At 36.1% G+C, this 23,157-nt stretch overlaps 2 protein-coding genes across 3 annotated transcripts; both read left to right on the top strand.

Moving 5' to 3' along the window:
- Window positions 1-186: 186 nt before the first annotated feature.
- LOC110808744 (Tetratricopeptide repeat (TPR)-like superfamily protein) lies at window positions 187-14,828 on the top strand. 2 transcript variants are annotated; one of them, XM_088213765.1, is made up of 8 exons: window positions 187-312; window positions 692-882; window positions 963-1,195; window positions 2,117-2,366; window positions 12,799-12,944; window positions 13,564-13,769; window positions 13,876-14,000; window positions 14,140-14,828. In XM_088213765.1, coding segments are annotated over exons 1-8 (1,737 nt in total). In that variant the 5' UTR covers window positions 187-310; the 3' UTR covers window positions 14,724-14,828. The 2 variants fall into 2 exon arrangements, with proteins under 2 accessions (XP_088069891.1, XP_088069892.1); XM_088213766.1 differs by lacking the exon at window positions 187-312 and adding an exon at window positions 352-577.
- Window positions 14,829-16,533: 1,705 nt separating this feature from the next.
- On the top strand, window positions 16,534-21,184 carry LOC110808772 (Single hybrid motif superfamily protein). Its single transcript, XM_022034378.2, has 3 exons — window positions 16,534-16,809; window positions 17,825-18,084; window positions 20,806-21,184. Exons 1-3 carry the CDS (start codon window positions 16,731-16,733, stop codon window positions 20,932-20,934), a joined length of 468 nt encoding a protein of 155 aa, XP_021890070.1. The 5' UTR covers window positions 16,534-16,730; the 3' UTR covers window positions 20,935-21,184.
- The last annotated feature ends 1,973 nt before the right edge of the window (window positions 21,185-23,157 follow it).

Raw genomic sequence — 23,157 nt, 5'->3', positions numbered from 1 at the left:
ATCTTAAAAATTAAATTTAATGATTTAGTTCCAGTATAGCCTATAAACTAAACTAATCTGATGAATTTACACTTCCAACTAAAACATTGATATCGAAATTACGGGATGGCTAAATTGTAATATCGCGCTCTTTGGGGCCCTTTTTAAAAATAAAAGTCCAAGCTAGATATTTTAATTATCTTTTCGCTCGTTTTATTATCCTCACTGGGAAGTGCATTATCCTTTGAATAGCTAGATAAATCTTTATACGTCCTCTGTATAGCATACTGTTCAATTAATATTCAACTCGAAGCTCCTTCTATGTCCATTCATGTAAGTTTCAGTTTTTCTCTTCTTTTCATTAATGCAACAAATGCTGCTTCTCATTTCTCTCGTATGCTATTTCTATTTCTCATTTATTTTGGGCGGGACTTTTTGCTCTGTTTTGGGAGATGATTTTGATAGAATTTCATTAACTTCGTAGAATTTCGTTTCTGTCATTACGCAGTAGTGAGTAATGGACAGGAAAGCAGAAAGAGGTTTTGGAAGTTATTTTAAGCTTCATTTCATACATTGAGGACAACGTGTTTGATTATTGGTATTGGAAATGAACTGATGTGTTTTGGATAAATAACGAAGTGGAAATTTTAGTACGGCATGCTTATATGTGTAATGATTAATTTCGGTTCATTTCGGATTGGGCTTTCTGTAGGTTGATTGTTGGAAACACTACTCTGAACTATATGTTTATAGAACCAAGAAGTTGTAAAGAAAGTTTCAGGTGGAGATCAGCCAAAGAGTCGAGCGGTGCCCTTGTTGAGACCTGTAAAAGAGAGGGCTTTTTCATTGACAAACGTGGCAAATTGAGAAGCTTTAATCGCAAAAAACTCTCCAGAAAAAGATGTATGTGGCTCATGATCTCATGCTTCTGTTTTATGTAGTTTACGTATCACACTATGTTCTGATAATGGTCTTCATTTTAGGTGGTTCTTTAAGAGGACAAGGATGGAAATATGGATCTGGATTTGTTGATGGAATTTTCCCTGTTTTGAGCCCTACTGCTCAGCAGATTCTTAATTTTGTGCGGAACCACGTGGATCCCAGTAGAATTGAGGCTGCTCTCAATAGTCTTCCTCTCACACATGCCTCATGGGATGATATTATTAATGTGGCTGTTCAACTTCGTCTAAATAAAAAATGGGATCCGATTATACTGGTGAGAAACAATTTTTTCTAATTTGTTTCCTTCCTTTCTAATGTTGTTTTTGTTTTCAGAAGGTAATATATACTGTGAACTAGTGATGGAATCCATGTGAATCATAAATTTTTCTGAAATTCTTTATTTCAGAACTGGGATAGAGAGGCCAAATGTCTGTCTTATTTCATTGAGGTTAAATTCTACAATTATTTAAGTCATAGACTTTGAGTTGTTGATACTTGTATTAGTAATCAGCTACTTGGTCTTGGTAATCTTAGATACCACCAAAGGGAAAGTGATCCTATCATCTAAGGTACAAAATCTGTAGCAGATTGAAAGCAAGCAAGTTCCAACTGATTTTAATTGCAGAACAATAGTTAAAAAGGAATTCTTGCAGTTGATTTGACAAGCTACTGATTCTTCAGATGAACTTATTCATAAAGATTAAGAAAGCAGCAGCTTTTTAGTGGCTGCATGGCAACCTCTTCTTCTCGAACCCTGATTTTAACAATCCCTTAAAAAGTTTCAACTGCATGTGTGCACTGGTTTCTTGCTCCGTTTTCTTGAATTCACAATCTGTGAATTAAATATAGGATAAATAGTTATTTTTATTGCAATGAGACTGGACATTAGCGGCTGTCTAACTTCTCAAAGTACTTTCAAGACAAAATGGTATCTAGTTAATAATACAAGTAAAATGCTAGAGATTCTTAAGGAAGAGGATTAGATGACTCTGATAGAGTCTGCAATACTTGGGATAGTTTTTTATAAGAAGCATTTGCTTTAGTGAATGAATCTGTTTCTACAGTTGACCACTGCCTATATGTGCATATGAATTTGAATCTGTTTACAGTTAAATTTGTTTTCTAATTTATATTGATTTGACAGTGTTTGATTTTCCTGCTATTTCCTTGAGTGTAACACTATAATTGCATACAGATATGTGAGTGGATATTGGACAGGAGCTCCTTTCAGCCTGATGTCATCTGCTTCAATTTGCTTATAGACGCTTATGGGCAGAAATGTCTGTGCAAGAAAGCAGAATCAACATATTTACAACTTCTTGAAGCCCGATGTGTGCCTACAGAAGATACTTATGCCCTTCTGCTAAAGGCCTATTGCACATCTGGGTCCATAGAGAAGGCTGAAGCTGTCTTTGCTGAGATGCGAAAGTATGGACTTCCGCCAAGTATGTTTATGACCACCTTTTTACATATTCCTTGTGTTTCAAGAGGGAAAGTTTTCTTGTCGGGTAGAATTTCACGAATGACTATCACATTTTTCTTTCTGTCTATAGAGTATTAGAATTAAGGACTAGGTTCCCAATGGCGGTGAGGATAGAATTTCAAAGACCTTATAAATTTTCTTTCTAATTAATAATGTATTTTATATACTAATCAGTTGACATATACCTTTTTTGATAAACAAAATGTTGCTTAATAACTAGATTGTTCTTAGCTCCATATTTTACCCTACTTTCCAATTTATTTGGACTAGCATAAGGTAATTGGGAATTCATCAGGAGCTCTGGTCTTTCACTGGCAAGGTTATAACGATCTCGAAAATTCAAAAGAAAATATATAATAACTTAAATGTGGAAGCGAAATAAAAGGTTAAGATTTACATTTTTTATACAATAATTTAAAAGTATTAAACAGCATTATGGAATTAATTTTTTAAAAGAAACACGAGAAATAAAGAAACAAATGAAAAATATAAAATATTTAGTATCTGCTCGCAATCTTCTTGCGGATTGGACTTTGGAACCTGGTTCTCTTGATCTGAAATGATTAAATAAATGATGAGTTACACTAACCCAATAAGAATATCACACTATATCACCGGCACAGAAACAAAAATTGATATAAAATCGAAAACCACTAATATAGCATTAAATTTAGTAAATTCATTTATCAATCATAAAATCATTTCTCGTTCACTTATTATAGTAGAATTTATGAAAACAACCTATAAAAACAATAATACCATACAGATTATAATTTTATGAACAATCAGCAACATAAAACATATTATAAATCCATATCCATTAACAATAAACCAAACCATAACTGTTTCTCTTTCACCAGCCTACTAGTATTCATGAGGTTTTATAGGGATGTCCCGCCACACGTGAACCTTTTCCTTTAACAATCTCAATTACAGGGCCGTCCCCATACCCCGCCTGGTATGAGTGTCAAATCATTAAACTTCAATACCCCATTCGGTATGAGGGTGAAGCGGGCCGTCCCCATACCCCTTCCGGTATGAGCGCCAAATTATTCAGTTTACATACTCCATCCGGTATGAGACAACGTTCACAGTAGGGTTCCCTATGTACCCGGTCCGTCCATCATCTCCTAGGATATCTGGTAAGGCTGTTGTTTCATCTGTTTATTTAATCACACCACTTTTCCATTTTCCTTTAGTCTCCATTTCCAAATCAAACATAATTACATAAGCAAATAAACATGTATCAGGTAATGCAATCATGTCTCAAATCCCAAATTAAACAGTAGTCACGTAAGGTATCAACTCATGCATTTAAACCATAAAATAAATCGATAAGACACTATCATACTTTTAGACTGTAAAATACATCAATAGAGATTAACAGAGAATAATTTCCAATTCGGACTCCATTAGCAATTAGTAATTAATTATGCATGTTTACTAAAATTGCACAAAATACCACATTATTATTTATTTAAACTTCAATTCTATGATAGGGAATAGGGTGAGGGATCTTTATTCGATTTGACACCGAAAAGCTAAACGGTTTACTGTGCTTACAGGCGGTCCCTGGATTCCTTGAATTTTTCTCCGGGAATTGAAACACGCTTATAGTACCTACAAATGTTTCAAATAAATCCAATCAGTCTCAGGGCTCACTCGGCCAATTTCGTAAATCTGGCACAGCAGCTCCGCCGTGCTCTAGCGACGGTGCCCACCGCCCACGACGGTGCCCACCGCCCACGACGGCGGTCCGCCTCAGGTTGGTTGTTTTCGGCCGAATTCAGCCGATTTTGCATCAATCCCTGCGAGAAAACACATTTAGGGGCCTCGGTTGGCCACAAAAACACAAAAATCCGAAATTCATCGACGGCGGGGCGCTCCGGTGCGTCGGCTCCTCCGGCTCACATTGCGATTGGGTATTTTGCTGCGGTCAACCTGTAGATAAAAGAACGATGATCAAAAGGGTGGAAAAATTACAGCGAACGGGAATCGGGAAGGGCCTCATCGGAAGCATTTTGTGAAATGCCCCGCGGCGGCGCTGCTAGGCTTCGCCGGTGTTTTCCGACCAATTGGCAGATTCTTTCACTCCGATTTAGCCATGGGTGAGCTTAAAATTGAATTTCGTGCAAAAAGGAAAGTTTTTACCTTTTTTGAAGGTCGGAAAGGGTTCCAGTGTGGTGGCAAGTGGCGGTGGTCGGCTCTCCGACGGCTAATTTGTCTTTTCCAGCGAGGGGTTTTGGCGGCTAGGGTTAGGGTTTGGTGCGGATTGGGGTTATTTATATCCATCCACTTTGATCTAGGCCGTCCATCACATTTGATCTGTACTGTCCGATCGCGATTAAATAGAGAGTGAATCTGGGTCGTTCATCGCGATCCAATCTGGGCAGTCTATTGTGATTCACTCTGATCCGTCTGATCACGTTTGAATTTGGCCGTTCGATCACGTTTGGGAGGGAGCACATCCAGGCCGTTCATGCGCGCGGGAACGGACCTCAGCCGTTCAATCACGGGCACGCGGATCGCCCGTGTGGCCCCCCGCGTGGCCTCCTGCGTCAACGTCTCTGCCACTTGGCGCGTCCTGATTGGTCAGGGCTGCTAACCCGGCGTCTGACGTGGTGAAACTTCCCAAAATTGCATTTTGGCTCTTGTTTTTCGATTTTTCTTTCAAAAATATTCCCAAAACCCAAATTTTCACCATTTTTTCCCAAAATTGTTTTCAATTTAATCATCCATCAATTTTACTCTATTTTTCATTAAATTAAAATTAAAAAAAAACTACAAAAATTGTATCTACAATTAAATTCAATATTTTGATAAATTTTGGTGTTACAAAAAGATTGCGAGTAAATACTAGATATTTTTTATTTTCTATTTGTTTCCTTATTTCTCGTGTTTCTTTCAAAAAATTAATTTCGTAATATTGTTTAGTACTTTTAAGTTATTGTGTAAGGAATTTAAAGTTTAATCTTTTATTTCACTTCCGCACTTAAGTTATTATATATTTCTTTTTGCATTTCCGGGATCGTTACAGTTGGTATCAGAGTCGCGTTTCTCATACTCATTCCTTATACAATAATCCTTAGGAAAACACCAAAATAATGAATTATCATTCAATCATTCCTTGTGAAATGTATTTACAGAGAGATGAGAAGAGGAAAACCCCCACTAAACCGAGCAACTCGGGATGGTTCGCTTAGGTAAGATGTTGACCGAATATTTAAGATGCTGGAGAGACTCATTGCTGCCCGGCAAGGACGAGAGGAGAGGAGGGAGCTACCTGACCCTCCCCTGCTGCCACAGGTTGAGCCAGCCCTGCAGCGAGAGGATCCCAAGCCACCCCGGTACGACCCTGCTCCTCCACAGTACCACCCGGCACAACCACAGTATAATTCGGTACCACAGCCACAGTACCACCTGGCACTGCCACAGTACAATCTGGTGCTCTCACCGTATCAGCAAGTACCACCGCAGGGCCCCCCAATCTATCCTCAGCATGGCCCAGTCCCTCTTCTACGGGACTCAGTTCCTCCCATGATTGACCCAGACTAAATAAAGAGGTACAAGAGACTAAAGCCATCTACTTTTACAGGGAGATTCTCTTTTAAAGATGGCGAGTACTGGTTAGTAGAGACAGAGAAGGCCTTCAAGACCCTGGGAGTGACTCTCGAATAGAAAGTCATCCTTGCTACCTACATGCTAGTGGGAGAAGCAAACCGCTGGTAGGAGTTCAAACAGACCACATTGCCTGTTCCAGTTACTTGGGAACAGTTCCTACCAGCCTTTCATGCAGAGTACCTTCTAGAGCACCTCCGACATCTGAAGGAAATGGAGTTTGTACAGTTAGTCCAGGGGAACATGATTGTGTCAGAATATGCCCGCAAGTTCCTGGAGTTGGGCCGATACTCCCCTGAGACGTTGTTGGATAAAGGCAGGAAGGTTAGGAGGTTCGAGTGGGGTCTCTGCCCAGAGATCAGACAGCATTTGTTTGTGCTGGAGCTCAGGACTTAATCGGCCGTTCTGGCCAAGGCACAGCTAGTGGAGAAAAGCTTCCGCACCCTCTCTCAGACAGCAGGAAACCTCAAACCCTTAGCTCCATCCTGCAAACCAACACTTACTGCGCCTATTCAACAGAACAAGAGGCCCAGGCCGATGATCCAGACTTCCCCTCAAGCTCCAGTGGCAGGACGCGGTAAGATTTGTTAGCATTATGGTAGGAATCATGGGGACCGACCCTGCTACCGCCTCAATAACACCTGTGGCATATGTGGTAGTGTCCAACATTATGCGGGAGAGTGTCCAAAAAATCAGAATCAGGGTAGACCTCCTATCCAGGACAGAGCTTACAATCTCACCCAGCATGATGCAGAAGATAACCCGAACGTGGTACAGGGCTTGTGTCGTAGATATAGCAGATAGGAAATTGAGTGTGGACCTGATAGAATTAGACACGAGGAATTTTGATGTAATTTTAGGAATGAATTGGCTAGCAGCGTATCACACCACCGTAGATTGTTTTAGTAAGAAAGTTGTATTCAATCCTGCTAATGAGGAGTCATTTACAAATTAATAAAATAATTTAGCATTTATTCCTTCATAGCAAATTTTCTTATTCGTCGAGTACTTTAACCTTGTTGTTTTCTCTAACTAGGAAATCCAAGAAATATATTTGTATTCAAGAGATTCCGGTAGTCCGAGACTTTACAAATGTGTTTTCGGATGAACTACCCGGACTGCCAGTGGACAGGGAAGTCGAATTCACCATAAACCTCCAACTAGGCACCCAGCCTATTTCGGTTGCTCCTTACCGCATGAGCCGTGTTGAGATGGAGGAACTAAGGAAACAGATCACTGAATTGCAGAACAATGGTTTTATCCAACATAGTGTGTCCTCTTGGGGTGCCGGAGTTACCTTTGCCAAAAAGGGAGATAGGATGTTGATGTTATGTATTGATTATAGAGGGTTGAACAGAGTCACAATCAAGAACAAGTATCCCGTTCCCAGGATTGATGATCTCTTCGATCAGTTGCAGGGTGCACGGGTATTCTCCAAAATAGACCTGCGTTCAGGTTACCATCAGGTGAAAATCAGAACAGAAGACATCCTCAAGACAGCCTTTCGAATCAGGTACGGACACTATGAGTTCTTGGTCATGCCATTTGAACTAACCAACGCCCCAGTCATCTTCATTAACTTGATGAACAGGGTCTTCAGACAATTCTTGGATCAGTTTGTTATTGTGTTCATCGATGACATACTGTTTATTCAAAAAGTAAAGAGGAACATGCTCACCATTTAGCTCAAGTTTTGCAGGTTCTCAGAGACAAAAAACTGTATGCAAAGTTGAATAAGTGTGGATTTTAGCTTGAGCAGACCACCTTCTTAAGATACATCATATCAAAAGATGGAGTGTCAGTGAACCCTTAAAAGGTTGAAGCAGTACTCGGTTAGAAAAAATTGACATCAATTAAGGAGATTCGTAGCTTTCTGGGGATGGCGGGTTATTACCGCAGGTTTGTGGAAAGGTTTTTTAGTCTAGCTACTCTCCTGACTCGGCTCACAAAGAAAAATGTCAAGTTTGAGTGAAATGAGGACTGTGAAAGAAGTTTTTCAAAGCTAAAGAAACGGCTGACTATTGCACCTGTGTTGGTTTTGCCGAGTGGATCGGGGGATATACAGTTTACGGTAATGCCTCTTATTTAGACTTGGGTTGTGTTTTAATGCAGCATGAGAATGTCATAGCCCATGGGTCCAGACAGTTGAAAAGTCATGAGAAATACTATCCCACCCATGACTTAGAGCTTGCCACAATTATACACGCCTTGAAGATTTGACGTCATTATTTGTATGGAGAGACCTTTTAGATCTACACTGATCACAAGAGTTTAAAACACATATTCACTCAAAAAGATCTCAACATGCGTCAGAGAAGGTAGATAGAACTTCTTAAGGATTATGATTGCAATATCTTGTATCACCCGGGAAATGGTAACTTAGTAGCCGATACACTCAGCAGAAAAAGTGCAGGTACATTAGCCTATTTGATGGTTTCAGAATGCAGGCAGATTAGGATCACACAACAAGTACGGCTTTAGGACTTGAGGAGAGTCACATGTTTGGGTCACCTGACTGTTCAGCCTGTATTAATCCAGAGAATAAGGGAAGCTCAGTCCGCCAATTCCACTCTAATAGCCCTCAAGAGAGATGCAGAACAGAGAGTTAGCTCAGAATTTCGAATATCCGCCGGTGGGTTGCTCAGATTTCAAGACAGGGTATGTGTTCCAGATGACAGTGAGTTAAAGAGGAATATCATGACAAAGGCTCATATCTCAAAGTTTGTCATGCATCCCGAAGTACTAAAATGTACCAAAATATGCAATTCCGATTTTGGTGGAACAGGATGAAAAGAGATATAGCTGACTTTATTTCTAAGTATTAGGTATGTCAGCAGGTCAAGGCAGAGCATCAACGCTCAGGCAAGCTATTTCAGCCATTATCGATCCCGGAATGGAAGTGGGAACATATCACCGTATACTTCGTGACAGGATTACCTAAGACACGCTCAAGACATGATGTCATCTGGGTAATTGTTGATCGGCTTACCAAGTTTTTCCACTTCTTGGCCATCAGAATGATAGATCCCTTGAACAAGTTAGTAAGAATGTATATCCGAGAAATAATCAGATTACATGGAGTGCCACTGATAGTAGTGTCCGATAGGGACCCCAGATTCACTTCTCGGTTTTGGAATAGCTTTCAGCAAGTCATGGGAACGAAGTTGTCTCTTAGTACTGTATTCTACCCTCAGATTGATGGACAGTCAGAGAGAACAATCCGTACACTTGAGGATATGCTTCGAACTTATAACCTTGACTCTGGGGGCCATTGGGATGACCATATACTCCTAATAGAGTTCACCTACAACAACAGTTATCAAACGAGTATTTGCATGGCTCCGTATGAGGTATTATATGGGTGCCCATGCAAATCACCGATTTGTTGGAAAAAAATAGGTGATAGAAAACTGTTTAGTCCATATCTGGTAGAGGAGACTACATCCAAAATAGTTAAGATTAGGAAAAACATTCAGACGGCTCAGAGCAAGCAGAAGAGTTATGTAAACATCCGGAGAAGAGATTTGGAATTTGAGAAAGGCGATCGGGTGTTCCTTAAGATCACTCATTTCAAGAGAATCAGTAGGTTCGGCAGGAGGGAGAAACTGAACCCCCCGATTTATTGGACCATTTGAAATCTTAGATAGAATTAGTACCGCCGCTTATAGACTAACACTGCCTCCAGAACTTTTCAAGGTCCACAATGTGTTTCATGTATCCATGGTCCGCAAGTACAACCCGGACCCCCCTCATATCTTGGTCCACGAGTCTTTCCCACTCCAAAAGGATTTATCCTACGAGGAAGTACCGGTCGGCATTGTGGATTGAAATAGTAGATTATTCCGCAACCGGAAAATTTATTTTGTAAAGGTCATATGGCAGAATCACACAATGAGAGAGGTTACATGGGAGTTAGAATCAGACTTCAGAGTCCAATATCCCCAACTGTTTGATTGAGAGGGAAAGACAAATTTGAGAGACCAAATTTCTTTAAGGATGGGAGAGTTGTAACACCCAAATTTATTCAAATATTGAATTAAATTGTAAATAAAATTTTTGTAACTTTTTTAATTTTAATTTAATGAAAAAATTAAGTAAAATTTATGGAAGATTAAATTGAAAACAATTTTGGGAAAAATGGATGAAAATTTTGGTTCTGGGGTATTTTAAAAGAAAAATCAGAAAACAGTGGCTAAAATGCAATTTTGAAAAGTTTCGCCACGTCAGACGTCGGGTCAGCAGCTCTGACCAACCAGGACGCGCCAAGTGGCAAAGATACTGACGCGAGAGGCCACGCGGGGGGGCTATGTGGGCGATCTGCATGCCCGCGATCGAACAGCTGAGGTTCGTTCTCGCGCGCACGGACGACCTGGATGCGCTCCCTCCCAAACGCAATCGAACGGCCAGATTCAAACGCGATTGGACGGTTCAGAGTGAATCGCGATGGAGGCCTAGATTGGATCGTGATGAATGGCCTAAATTCACTCCCTATTTAATCGCGATCAGACGGTATAGATCAAACGCGATGAACGACCCAAAACAAAAGCGGATGGATATAAATAATCTCAATTCGCACCCAACCCTAATTCTAGCCGCCAGAACCCCTTGCCGGAGAAGACAACTCAACCACCGGGGAGCAGATCGTCGCCACCCACCGCCGCACCGGAACTCTTTCCGACCGCTAAAAGGGTAAAAATTTTTCATTTTGCACAAAATTCAATTTTAAGCTCATCCATGGTCAAATCGGAGTGAAAGGACTGGCCAAAAAATACCGACAAAGCCCGCCGCCGCCGTCGCTGTGGAGAATTTCACAAAACGCCTCCGATGAGACCCTTTCCAATTCCTGTTCGGTGTAATTTTTTCACCATTGTGATCACCATTCTTTTCTCTACAAGTTGACCGCAGCAAAACACCCAACTGCAACTTGAGCCGGAGGAGCTGCCGCACCGGAGGGCCTCGTCGTCGGTGAGTTTTCGGGTTTTTGTGTTTTTTTTGCCAACCGAGACCCGTAAGTATGTTTTCTCGCAGGGATTGATGCAAAATCGGCTGAATTTGGCCGAAAACAGCTAATGTGAGGGGACCGCCGCCGTGGGCAGCGGCGCCGTCATCTGAGCACGGCGGAGCCACCGTGTCGAATTTTCGAAATTGACCGAATGGGCCTTGGGACTGATTTTGGGTTTATTTGGAATATTTGTAGGTACTATAAGTGCGTTTCAGTTCCCGGAGAAAAATTCAGGGAACTTAGGGACTGGAAGCGCAGTAAACCATATACCTTTTCGGCGTCAAATCAAGTAAGGATCTCTCACCTTATTCCCTATTATAGAATTGAAGTTTAAATAAAAAATAATGTGGTATTTTGTGCGATTTTAGTAAACATGCATAATTAATTACTGATTGCTAATGGAGCCCGAACCGCAAATTGTTCTCTGTTAATTTTTGTTGATGTATTTTATAGTCTAAAAGTATGATAGTGTCTTATCGATTTATTTTATGATTTAAATACATGAATTGCTGTCTTACGTGACTACTGTTTGATTTGGAATTTGAGACATGATTGCATTATTTGATACATGTTTATTTGCTTATGTAATTATGTTTGATTTGAAAATGGAGATTAGAGGAAAACGAAAAAGTGGTGTGATTAAATAAACAGATGGAACGGCAGCCTTATCAGATATCCTGGGAGATGGTGGACGGATCGGATACATAGGGAACCATACCGTGAACGTTGTCTCATACCTGATGGGGTATGAAGACTAAATAATTTGGCGTTCATACCGGACAGGGTATGGGGACGGCCCGCTTCACCCTTATACCGGACGGGGTATTGAGGTTTAATGATTTGACCCTCATATTGGACGGGGTATGGGGACCGCCATGTAATTAAGATTGTTAAAGAAAATGGTTCACGTGTAACGAAGACATCCCTATGAACCCCCATCGATACTAGTAGGCTGGTGAAAAGAAAAATAATTATAGTTTGATTTATTGTTAATGGATATAGATTTATAATATGTTATATGTTGATGATTGTTCATAAAATTATGATCTATATGGTATTATTATTTTTATAGGTTGTTTTTATAAATTCCACTATGGTAAGTGAACGAAAAATGATTTTATGATTGATAAATGAATTTACTAAATTTAATGCTCAATTAGTGGTTTTCAATTTTATATCAACCTTTCTTTCTATGCCGATAATATAGTGTGATATTTTTACTGGGTTAGTGTAACTCATTCTTTATTAACCATTTCAGATCAAAAGAACTAGGTTTCAGAGCGCAATCCGCAAGAAGATTGCGAGTATATGCTAAATATTTTCAATTTTCCATTTGTTTCCTTATTTCTCGTATTTCTTTCAAAAAATTAATTTCGTAATGTTGTTTATTACTTTTAATTTATTGTGTAAGAAATGTAAATTTTAATATTTTATTTCGTTTTCGCACTTGAATTATTATGTATTTCCTTTTAGATTTTCGGGGTCATTACAAGGGCAGTCCTAAAGGGGGATATATATGCATATTTCTTCAAATTTTTGGGATAGGTCAACTGTGATGTCTGGTGTATGCATTGGCACAACAACAAACCTTTTGTATACTCTTATTTTTTTCTCATTTGTAGTTCTCCTCATTTCATGCATAACTTCATTGGTGCCAGAGCGTTTTGCATTCAGACATTACCCAATGACATCCTTGATGTTTACTTGTACCTTCAACAAATTCTCTTGAATTGTTATGCTTCCATATAGAACATTAAATTAATATTTTTTTCAGATGCAACTGTATATAATGCTTACATTAATGGGCTAATGAAGGGAGGAAACCCTGAAGATGCTGTAAATATCTTCCAGAGGATGAAGAGAGATCACTGTGAAGCAACAGCTGAGACTTATACTTTGATGATTAACTTATATGGGAAGGTGAAATCTTGTATGCCTAATATATATTTTTATGCAAATTTTTTGGCTTTTAAGATAATTAGGCATTTTATGCAACTTAGAAAATTAAAATGTATTGAGCATTACAGCTATTTGGAGCTTAACATTAAATTTTAGTATTTAAAACTCAGTGGTGACTGTCCTAAGGAATAGTAACGTTTCACTCTTAGAGGGTAGCAGTAATAATCAGAACTTTAAGCAGGTGACAGATATTTTGATTGAAGTGGGGAGTTGTTGGGCGGATAATGGATATTATCCAAGAGGTGAAGCAAGTTGTAGCCAATTGAATTGGAAACAAGTTGTAGATGATTGAAGCAAAGAGGAAATAAGAAGACTATAGAGTGTCAATGATTAATTAAATATTGTTAATGAGGGGGGAGATTTTACTTATACTCGATCATATATCCTTGATTTCTGGATTCATTTCCATGTTGGATCTTCTGGAATTCCCCTCGAAAATATCCTGTGATCAGTAGGTCCAATCATTCTCTTCTATATACTGCGAAATCATATTTAACTTCATAGTTTCTTTTTCCTTGTGATTTTCTGCTGATAAAAATTATTTTCTTTCTGATTATTGTGTACATTTTGTACCAAGCAGGCTAGTAAATCTTACATGGCTTTAAAGTTGTTTAATGAAATGAGAAGTCAAAAATGTAAACCAAATATCTGTACGTACACTGCTCTAGTGAATGCATTTGCTAGAGAAGGACTTTGTGAGAAAGCTGAAGAAATTTTTGAGCAGCTTCAAGAAGCTGGGCATGAGCCTGATGTATACACTTACAATGCACTCATGGAGGCTTACAGGTTAATCAACTTTCCGGTTCTTTTGTTTTCTGATTGATACGCACATGCATTTATACGAGGAAGGTTTATAATCGGATTCAGGCAATTAACTCTCTATTTCTAACAGTCGTGCAGGTTATCCCTTTGGGGCATCAGAAATATTCTCACTCATGCAGCACATGGGGTGTGAACCAGATAGAGCATCATATAATATAATGGTAGATGCATATGGTAGAGCTGGCCTTCATGAGGGTAATTGTTTCTGCTGGAGAACTCATTTTGTTTGGTTCTGATTAATACATAAAAATGCAATGAACTATAACATATTAAGGTATGGTGTTTGGCTTTGAATTTGATATAGATGTTGCGTTTTTGTTTCTATGCATTTCAGAGGCAGAAGCTGTGTTTGAAGAGATGAAGAGGTTAGGTATAGCTCCAACAATGAAATCCCACATGCTACTTTTGTCTGCCTACTCAAAAACTGGGAATGTATCAAAATGTGAAGACATTGTGAAGAAAATGAACGAATCTGGGTTAAAACCAGATACATTTGTTCTTAATAGCATGCTGAACCTGTATGGGCGGTTAGGCCAGTTTGACAAGATGGAGGAGGTTTTGGTTGCCATGGAAAAGGGCCCATATGTAGCAGACATAAGCACATACAACATCTTGATCAATGTGTATGGGCGGGCAGGATTTTGGGAAAGAATGGAAGAGTTATTCACTTCCCTTGCCGCCAAAAATTTGAAAGCTGATGTGGTAACATGGACATCTCGTCTTGGTGCTTATTCCAGAAAGAAGCTATACAACAAGTGCTTAGAGATCTTTGAAGAAATGATTGATGCTGGTTGTTACCCGGATGGAGGAACGGCCAAAGTATTGCTCTCTGCGTGTTCTAGTGAAGATCAATTACAGCAGGTTACCACTGTAATCAGAACAATGCACAAAGACATGGGGATTCTAGATCTCCTGTAAATAAATGAATATTTTTTCTTGTTCTTTCAATTATGTATATGACAATAAGTCCTGCAAAATGATTGCTAGCATTATATATGACAAGTTGGTTGGGTTTTTGTCTTAGTCTGCCATCTACTATCTGGTCTGCACAAGACTTTTTTGGCTGGAGCAAGAGACAGATTTAGATGTAAATTTTATGATTCCTGTTTTGTATTTGGTTTAACATTAGATTTAAAAGTATATACATAGATTCAAGAGCAAACATAGTAAGAATTAGAGCACATATCTTTTTGCTTTGGTTATTTTAATAAAGTTTATTGTTTCTTCTCCCCTACTGAATGCACTGGTATGCTGATTCATGTCAAGCTTTGGTTACTTTGCTATGGCTTCTTATTTGTTCTTGCTATTGCATAAATCTATTAAATGTTGCAACTGTTTGATTTTGTTTGTTTTTTATTTTGATTTTTTTTAAATCTTTTTTTCAAATCGGACTTGGGTTTAATAATTTGAATCCAAGTTCAAAACTAAAGTTATATTCAAGCTTTTGGTTTTATTCAAACTTGATAATTTTCAAACAAACTAAGCTCAAATATTCGTATATTTGACTTGGTTTAGTTTGTTTAGAATAAAATTATATTTTAATTATTTTATAAATTTAATATTTAATAATTGTATTTGGTGTAATTAACTATTTATTTTTATTTTCATAAATTAAAATATAAACTAAGTTCTCATTTCTTTTTCTGAGAACTGAAGTAAAGAACAAATTTAAAATAAACATAATTTTACTAAAATAATATGAAATTTTAAGTATTGCAATTGGTCAGTTGCAATTTCCTGTTAATTTTTAATGAAAAATATTCTGCCAAAACAATATATTATGGAGAAAAGAAAAAGAAAACTAAAAAAAGAAAGAGAAAATGACAAATTATTCTTGTTTTGTTTTCTTAGAGTAAGACCATGGTCTTCTATCTTGTATATAAATAATTGTATTTATCAAACCAAAATCATCACGTGACGTGGCCCAGCCCAGACTCTCACCAACTTTCTTGCTGGGTTCTGTATTTCTAATTTGTTGGCACGTGACCCACCACCATACATCTCAATTCCACGTTATTTTCGATTATAGTTCAATATTTTATTTTGTTTTATTTGATAATGAAGATTTTTAATGTTATTTACTTTTAAATTTCTAGAGGGAGACATGTCTTTATATTTAAAAATTTTACTTTCTATATGGTTGGTGTTGAACTCAAGACCCATTGACATTTTTACTCAGCACATGAAATATATATTATATTTCTAGCTATTATATAATTATTTATAAACTAATCTGTCAATAGATAATTACTAATTATATTCTATGTGCTGGGGAAAGATGTCAGTCGGTCTTGAATTGAATTGATCTGGACCAAAGCAAAAGTTAAATTAAAAAAAAAGTCCTACAGATCGTTTTATTTCGTTTCGCATAATGGATTAAATTATTATTATATTTTTAAAATATATTTAATTAAAAAATTAAAATGTTTATTAAAAATAAATAATATGAATTTTTTATGGTTTAATATAAACCGAAAATTGACATAATTTTTTGATCTCTTTACATCTAAATTGAAAATCCGAAATAAATACTCATGAATTGAGAGTCATTACCTGTACATCTATTATAAGACAAATAATAAAAAGTAATGTTAAATTTAAAATTTTAATAAATTATTAGTAAAAATGTTTAAATTAATTTTTTATTTATAGAAAATAATTTCACCTTTTTTTTCAGTATTATTTTCGTTTATAATTTTTAAATATTAAAAAATAAATGAAAGGGAAAAGGGCTTTCACCAACAACCCACCAAACTTGCACTGAGAATTTCGTATACCCATCACTGAAGCAGCCTCCTCCGCCATCTCCTTTTTCTTTTCTGGTCGAACATTGTAACTTCGATCGCGCACATCCAGGCAGTTACAGACTACTGCTGATATTGTTGCAGCAGCCGTTTTCCTCACCAAAAATCAACAAAAGCAAAAATGGCTTCAAGATCGCTGTGGTCGTCAAGGGCTGCTTCATACCTCAGAATCTCTGTGTTCCAAAGAGGGTTTACTTCAGGTAAATCTGTCGCACTTCTGATCGTTGGTATACTTTATTGCTTTTTTTAATCTGTTCTTCTCTTATATACATATTTCGATGTCAGTGTTGATGTGGATTTTCGCAACTATGCCTGATCTATGATTCTTTTGGGCAAACTCCTCATGTTTTTGTTCCTGAGTTCTATTTAATTTTGTCATTTGTTTGATTTAATCTTTGTTTGGTTGTGTTTACTCTCTTTCCCTTCTGCCAGTTTTTTGGTGGATTAGGACTTGGGATATTTTGTTTTGTTACTTTTGTTGTGTTCTCTTCTTTTTTCTTTTTCTTTTTAATAAACGTTGTCTCTCCCTTTCTATCTGGTTTGTATTACTGATGTTGTTGGAGATTCTTGATTCAATTTCTGCTATCTTGGTAGTCATTTTCACCAGACACTTATGTACGGACTGTATATTTTTCTCAAACTAGTAAATTACTTCTATTTCCTTTCAGGTAGAATACTAGGGAAAGTAGTTTTTGTTTTTCCTGCCTTCTATCCTGTTTCTGAAAACCTTTAGGAAGATATTTACTTGCTTATCTCCTGTACTTTAGAACTGGTAAAATTTCTTACCTGCAAAAACTAAACAATGATTATTGGTGGTAGTGATGTTGTCTGATCCTATATCCGTTTTACCTTGCACAGTCTATACTCTATTTTAAAAAGATACTGCATATTTAATGGGAATTTGTGACTGATCAATTACTATAGGCTGTATTAACATGCAAATATAACATGAGGTATCATTATGACATATATTTCAACATAAACAAATCAAATAAATGAATAGAAAAAAGTAAAATCCTTTTTATATTTATTAATTATTTGTAAATTCATAAATTATTTTTTTAATCCGATCAAAATAGAAGAAAGGCGTGAGATGGAATTTTATATTGCTGTGTGAAGGAAGTTAATTATATATTTATTTCAAGGAGAGACTATTTTTTTACAATAATATCCAATTTTCATGTGTTTATTTATTTTTTTTCAATTTACTTACAGTTCTGAAGGATCTGAAGTATGCTGACACTCATGAGTGGGTGAAGGTTGATGGTAATGCTGCTACTATTGGTATCACTGATCATGCACAAGATCATTTAGGCGATGTTGTGTATGTTGAATTACCAGAAGTGGGAACTGCTGTCAAACAAGGTGGCAGTTTTGGTGCCGTAGAGAGTGTCAAGGCTACTAGTGATGTGAATTCTCCAATTTCTGGAAAGGTGGTTGAAGTTAATGAAGAACTGAACGGCTCTCCTGGTCTGGTGAGTTAATTTGTTTGTTGCCCCATTTTTTTTTTTTTTGAAAGTAAAGTGTTTGTTGCCCCATTTCACATGTTACTACCATCTACATTTTGAAATTGCTCATTTTTACTGTAAAAATTGTCGTTGAAGTTTTTGCTTATTAGATCTATTTCCAAAATCACTGTTCTGAACTTGGTAAAGGATGGAAAAGTTTTAGTCTTACAGATGAAGTGCACCCACTTAGTTACATGATTACTTTTTCTTTTCACAGTAACCTGCATCTGATTCTTTTGTTTAAATTTCTGTACAAAGATTCATCGAGACAAAAATCTGCCTTGATCATTTTTCAGTTAGTCCTAAACTGAGGGCTTGTTTGGCTGCTTTTGGCTGCGATTTTTACGTTTCAAAGGCAGCTTCGCAATTAAACGGGTAAAATGTTAAGGTTTTTAATAACAAGCAAATCCAAAATCTGCTTTGATAGGTTTAAAACCAATAACTATAATATGTAGCTTTTAGAAAATTGGTTTAGCTTTTGCTAAAATTTATATTTAAAATCTTGAAATTACCCTCATTCAAAATGTATACTTACATACATACCCCATGTATATCCACAAATCCTTCTTTTGCCATACTTTCTCAAACTACCTGCCCACCTTCTCTGCCTCCCCGCATGTGAATAGCCACCTCCAACTACTAGCCTCCGTGATTTGCAGTCTACGCACCACCAGCAACCTCTGTAAATCATTGATCTTCCCTTACAAGTTGCTGTTATCCCATAAATTTGGCCCTGAGTTCTTGCATGACATCCTCACCACCTACATGGGAGTATGAGTTGACGTAGCTGCTTAATTAGTGTGTCTCGTAATATCTTTTGCTCGCAGTGCAATCAAAGATCCTGCCAATGCCAAAATTGAGCTGCTAGGGTTGGTCTTAGACATCAAAGTCGTCACCGATGATGATAATGACCTGTGAGGATGTAATAAAAACTAAATTTGTTTCTACGAAAATTTTAAGGTGGCAGTTGAGGGGCTGGAAAGAGTGAGAATAGAATAGTTATGCGTAGAGCAATGCATAATTTGCCTAGAGGAGTTGGTAATTGGAATGGAGGTTGTGCATTTGCCTTGCAGTCATATTCTTCATGGGGATTGTATCGTGAGTTGGCTCGAGACAGTCACTTGTGTCCTCTCTTTCGCTACTCAATGCCATCTCTTGATGATCCAAGAACTTGATCTTAATTAGAAAGTACTTTAGGTTATTACGGAATTTTAGGGTTTATAGTGAATTGAGTGATCTGTTTGAGCAAATACTTAAGTGAATTATGGGCAATGAGTTATCATTCATATATGTTAGTATAAATTTTGAAAAATGTGCAATGTAATTGTAAAGTTAAATTGAAATTCTTCTTGATTCTTCTGTTGTTCAAGCAAAGAACCTTCATGTGATACCTTATTCATTCAATTTTTTAAAATTTTTATTGAACTTTCATCAATTTCTAAAAAATACAAAAAATAAAGAGGAGATTTTAAACAACAATTCGAACAAAAATTGTTTTTGCAGAAAATACAACACGATAAAAGATCACAGCGAAAAGCTGAGTGCAAAAGTTGATGAAGGTGAATAAATAAGGCATTAGATTTGGGTGTGGATGTTGTATTGTTATAATCAATGCTGGTAAGTTTTTAAAATATAATTAGTATATTTTTCTTAGTTTTTTATAGTAATAAAAATGTTATACAAATAGATGTTATTATTTTTGTACAATATTATATTTAATTGTATAAATTTTTAAAATGAATAATGTGTATAATTAATAATTTAAATTATATCATATTTATTAATATTAATCTATAAATTAATAATTTGAATTAAATTTTTAATTAATTTTTAAATTATTTCAGTTTCTACAGCTCTTTTAACCAATCATGGAACTTATGTTTTTCTCTTATTCTCTTATGGATTTTTTGGTAATTTCAGTATCAACAATCATTTTCATCAAATATACAGTTTCAGCTGTTTTAAAATGACAATACTTTTTATAGTTATTTTTACCAAACATAAAAAAGTTTTCCATTAAAAGTGTTTTTACTTAACAACTATTTAAAAAACACTTTTAAAACTCACAGCACGAGTTGCAGTTGTCTTCCAAACACCCAGTCATTATCTCTTATCATTGATCTCTGCCAGTAGATTAGAGATTTAACCATACAAATCTTAAACATCTTTATGTCATGCACCTTCTGGTTGAAATACTAGCAAGCTTTTTACTTGAGTTTATTGTTTATCAAAGTCCTTACGGAATTTACTGTCATACTGTATTCAAGTTGGGTTGGTTGTTACTTATCTATCTGCTCCTCCTCTTGTCATATTTCTATCCTCTAGATCATAGCTGGTTTCTTTTCATTTCCTATCTGCTTGGAACTGTAGCGCATATGTAGCCCCTCTTCACTATAAAATGCCAGTTGGGTATGAATTGGTTTAATAGAATTAAATAAAAGAAACTTGTGATATTAAGTCTCTCTTGATCCCAGATACTAGTGATTTTGTTGAAATTCATTGTTTAAAAAAAATTTACTAGCCTCTTTAGTTTCCTGTTCTCTCTTCATTGAAGAAAACTGGTTGGACTTGAATGTGTAGACACTACCACGATCATGTTTTCCCTCACGCAGGATTCATTTGTATGATAATCAGATAACTGAAAAGCTTTTGGTTTATGGTTATGTTTCTTTGCTTGTGGTATATTAGGTCAACTCAAGCCCTTATGACAATGGGTGGGTCATAAAGGTTGAGGTGAGCAACTCGGAGGAATTGAATAAGTTGATGGACTCTGATCAATACACCAAGTTCTGTGAAGAAGAAGACTCCAAGCACTGAGATTGGATTCTGGGGCATGTTGCTCTTTTGCATTACTTATACAGAAAGGTCTGATTTCAGGCTCAGTATGAGAAATGGTCAACAAGGATGATCGAGGAAATGATAATTTTTTTCTTGATGTTTTTATGCAACAAAAAGAAAAAGAAAAAATTCTCATACTCTTTTCTTTTGGCGATAAGTTTGCTTCATAATAATCATTTCAGAACTGCAAGTGATTTATCTAAGTTGAAGATTTGATTTGCAAATTTTATCTTTGGAGTTGATTTGGTAAGTTGCAGCTACAGATTTATTTTTTCTTCACTGTAACTTTCTTCTGGGTGGTGATTTTTTAAGGGAGTTCATAACGCAATCACCCTCTATGCTCGTGCTCATTGTCATGTGCTAATTTCTTAACTGACAACAGAATGGTATATTGATGAAATGATTTTGTCGAATAATGTTGCAGGAAAATTTGATTGGTTAATGTTATCATTGATTTTTTTTTTTTCTTCGAAGCAAGCTATCATAGTTTATTGGACTCTTATATTGCACCTAAATTTGGTCATAAGTAATGAGTTTGACAAGGCCTCCACAATCCATTAAGTGGACTATCACTTCTTGTTTCAGTATGATCTAATTCTTCAACGAGAGAAATTAAGATCAAAAGAAAAGGTAGTTATAGTTAAACTTTTGTATTTTTATATTTTCTACCAAATTGATTTGCTAACTTTTAATATCATCTATTTTCTATTAAAACAGTATTGAATATTTTATTTGTATTGTGATTATGTCAATTTAGTAATATATAAAAGTACTTAAGTCAGTCACTTTATGTAAAATTAAATTTGCAGTCCGTTTATGTATGGATTATAGAATTAGTTATATTGATATCTAATTGTAATATTCTATTTTTTCATATAATTATTTACATTAATATTTAATTTTAATTGTAGTAAAATTTTTAATTAAATAGTTAGTGTAATTTTTAGTTTAAAAATATTTAATTATACAATTAATGCAAATACAATATATTAATAAAGTGTCATTGTTATAAAATAAAGGGAAGCAAATATGATTAGTAGTATTCCATGAATCACTCTTTCATCATCATAAATATATATAATTTTTTTAAAAAATAAAGTACAAACAGTCAAATTATACTATTTAAGAATATAAAAAAATAAAAAATTAAAAAAATCTGAACATATTACATTTTTTATAAATAATCCAAATTTATAGTTGATAAGTGAGATAAAAAGTAAATCTTTATGAAACATCCGAAAGTTTCATTATATTAATGTGTTAAAAACTCATACCTAATGCTACCTATATACTTTTTTTATACGAATGCTTGAACTTTTGCAAATTTAATAGAAGATTAAAAATTTACGAGTTTTTATATGTCTACTTAATGAAATCATTAAGTGATAATTTGGGTATTCTGCTTGTTTTACAATGCACCACATCTTACATTACATGGTATATTCTACTATATTACAATACTTCATTCCTAATTTCTTATTAATAACTCTTCAACTTTTATCTCGTTTTATATATACTGCCTCATTTGTTGGCCAAACATGACAAAACACTGTGACTAGAAAAAAATGTTAAGTTTACCTATATTACAAACAACTCTGCAAGTGAGTGATGGAGAAAAGAAAGAAGGGATGGATGGAGAAAGTGAGTGAGCTCAGCACTTTATGCAATATCAAAGCCTGTGCAATCATTTATGGCCCTAATAAACTATAACTAGAGGTTTGACCTTCCCATCTTGGAGCCAATGCATGTTGGCTGACTTCAAAAGGATGCCCGAGATAAAGAAAACAAGAAAATGGTGAATCAAGAGAGCTTCCTGCATCACAGGATCACCAAAGCAACCGACCAACTAAAAAAACAGCATAAGGACAATTGAGAGAAGAAGATCATGCAGATCTTGTTCTAAAGCCTTATAGAGAAACCTTTTCATTAACTCAGTATCATTGATCTCTACAATCTAGGATGATTCATCATACAACATCTTAAGGAAATCTAAAAAATTGATGGAAACACTAAGCAAATTGCCTCTTCGCTCCTCCATTTGTAGCCCTTTGGGTTAGGGTGACTTACTGAGTGTTTTCATCCTTTTTTCATATTTTCTTGAATTTTAGTTCGATGAGCCAACCCAAATCGTTGAGATCAATGAGATTCAGTTAGTGGAGGGGCTTCCCAATAAGGCTTTGGAACATGTCCTACGTGATCTCC

The sequence above is a fragment of the Carica papaya genome, chromosome 2 (assembly GCF_054855325.1).
Source record: "Carica papaya isolate Zhongbai chromosome 2, ASM5485532v1, whole genome shotgun sequence".
Lineage (NCBI taxonomy): Eukaryota > Viridiplantae > Streptophyta > Magnoliopsida > Brassicales > Caricaceae > Carica > Carica papaya.
Note: the sequence above shows the minus strand (reverse complement) of the source record. Positions and strands in the feature narration are given on the sequence as shown.